The sequence below is a fragment of the Hylaeus volcanicus genome, chromosome 8, assembly GCF_026283585.1.
Source record: "Hylaeus volcanicus isolate JK05 chromosome 8, UHH_iyHylVolc1.0_haploid, whole genome shotgun sequence".
NCBI lineage: Eukaryota > Metazoa > Arthropoda > Insecta > Hymenoptera > Colletidae > Hylaeus > Hylaeus volcanicus.
In genome coordinates, this window is record NC_071983.1 from 12,491,273 (window position 1) to 12,492,150 (window position 878).

The window sequence follows — 878 nt, forward strand, 5'->3', positions numbered from 1 at the left end:
ACACACACACACACACACACACACACACACACACACACACACACACACATATATCAGATCTCTCATATCTAGAAAGTAATTGGCTTTGTACATAAATATAAAACTGAGCAAAGAAATGGGGAATTCTTTTTTCGTCTATGACAGCAGCACAGTTGGAAACAACTAGTAAAGTGCGAGGAAAACAATCGATTGTCGACATTTCATTGCTTGTCGAAGGTTTGAATGGATCTATGTACTTATGTAGGTACTAACAGAAATTATTCGCTATATAAAATGTAGTCAAACGAAGTCGTTATCTTTTTCATTCGAATTAATTTGTTCTCAACACTGCTAGATGACATCTTAAAAATATTTGTTCTTCGCTCCCAGGAGCGTTGAATCTCTTACCTTGCGTAAGTGTACGTCAGCAGTGAGATCAATGCGGTTGGGCCAATATTGACTTCTCGGCATGTTCCAAAAACAATGTAAACGAAACTGCCCGCGAACGCACTATAAAGTCCATATTGAGGCGTTAGTCCAGCAAGTCCGGCGTACGCGATCGCCTACAATTAAAGTTGCCACAAGTAAAAACAATTTCTCATGATTTGGCCACGCCACATCAAACATTACTTATGATTTTAACTCATTCACTACCAACTACGAGATGCGGTTACTCAAGGTATAAGTTTATAGTAGGGATGCGCGAGATCTCGGTCGGGACGGGAATTTTTCTCGGGATCGAAATGGAAGAATCATTATTAAGATAGATAATAAGAAAAATGATTAAAATCGGTCACGTTAAAGACTATTTTTGTTCATCTGTTTGAAGAAAATATTTCTTCTATTCAGATGCAAAGAAGCGAAGATATTCTGGTTATCGTAAAGGCTGATTGCAACAT

General features: G+C 38.0%; 1 protein-coding gene across 3 annotated transcripts in view; it reads right to left on the reverse strand.

Moving 5' to 3' along the window:
* The window catches only part of LOC128881459 (sodium-independent sulfate anion transporter-like), a 10,765-nt gene that overhangs the window by 6,175 nt on the left and 3,712 nt on the right, over positions 1-878 (reverse strand). For all 3 annotated transcript variants that reach the window (XM_054132510.1, XM_054132507.1, XM_054132509.1), the window contains exon 3: positions 388-542. In XM_054132510.1, coding sequence (XP_053988485.1) covers positions 388-542 — 155 coding nt within the window. The remainder of the gene's footprint in view (positions 1-387; positions 543-878) is intronic.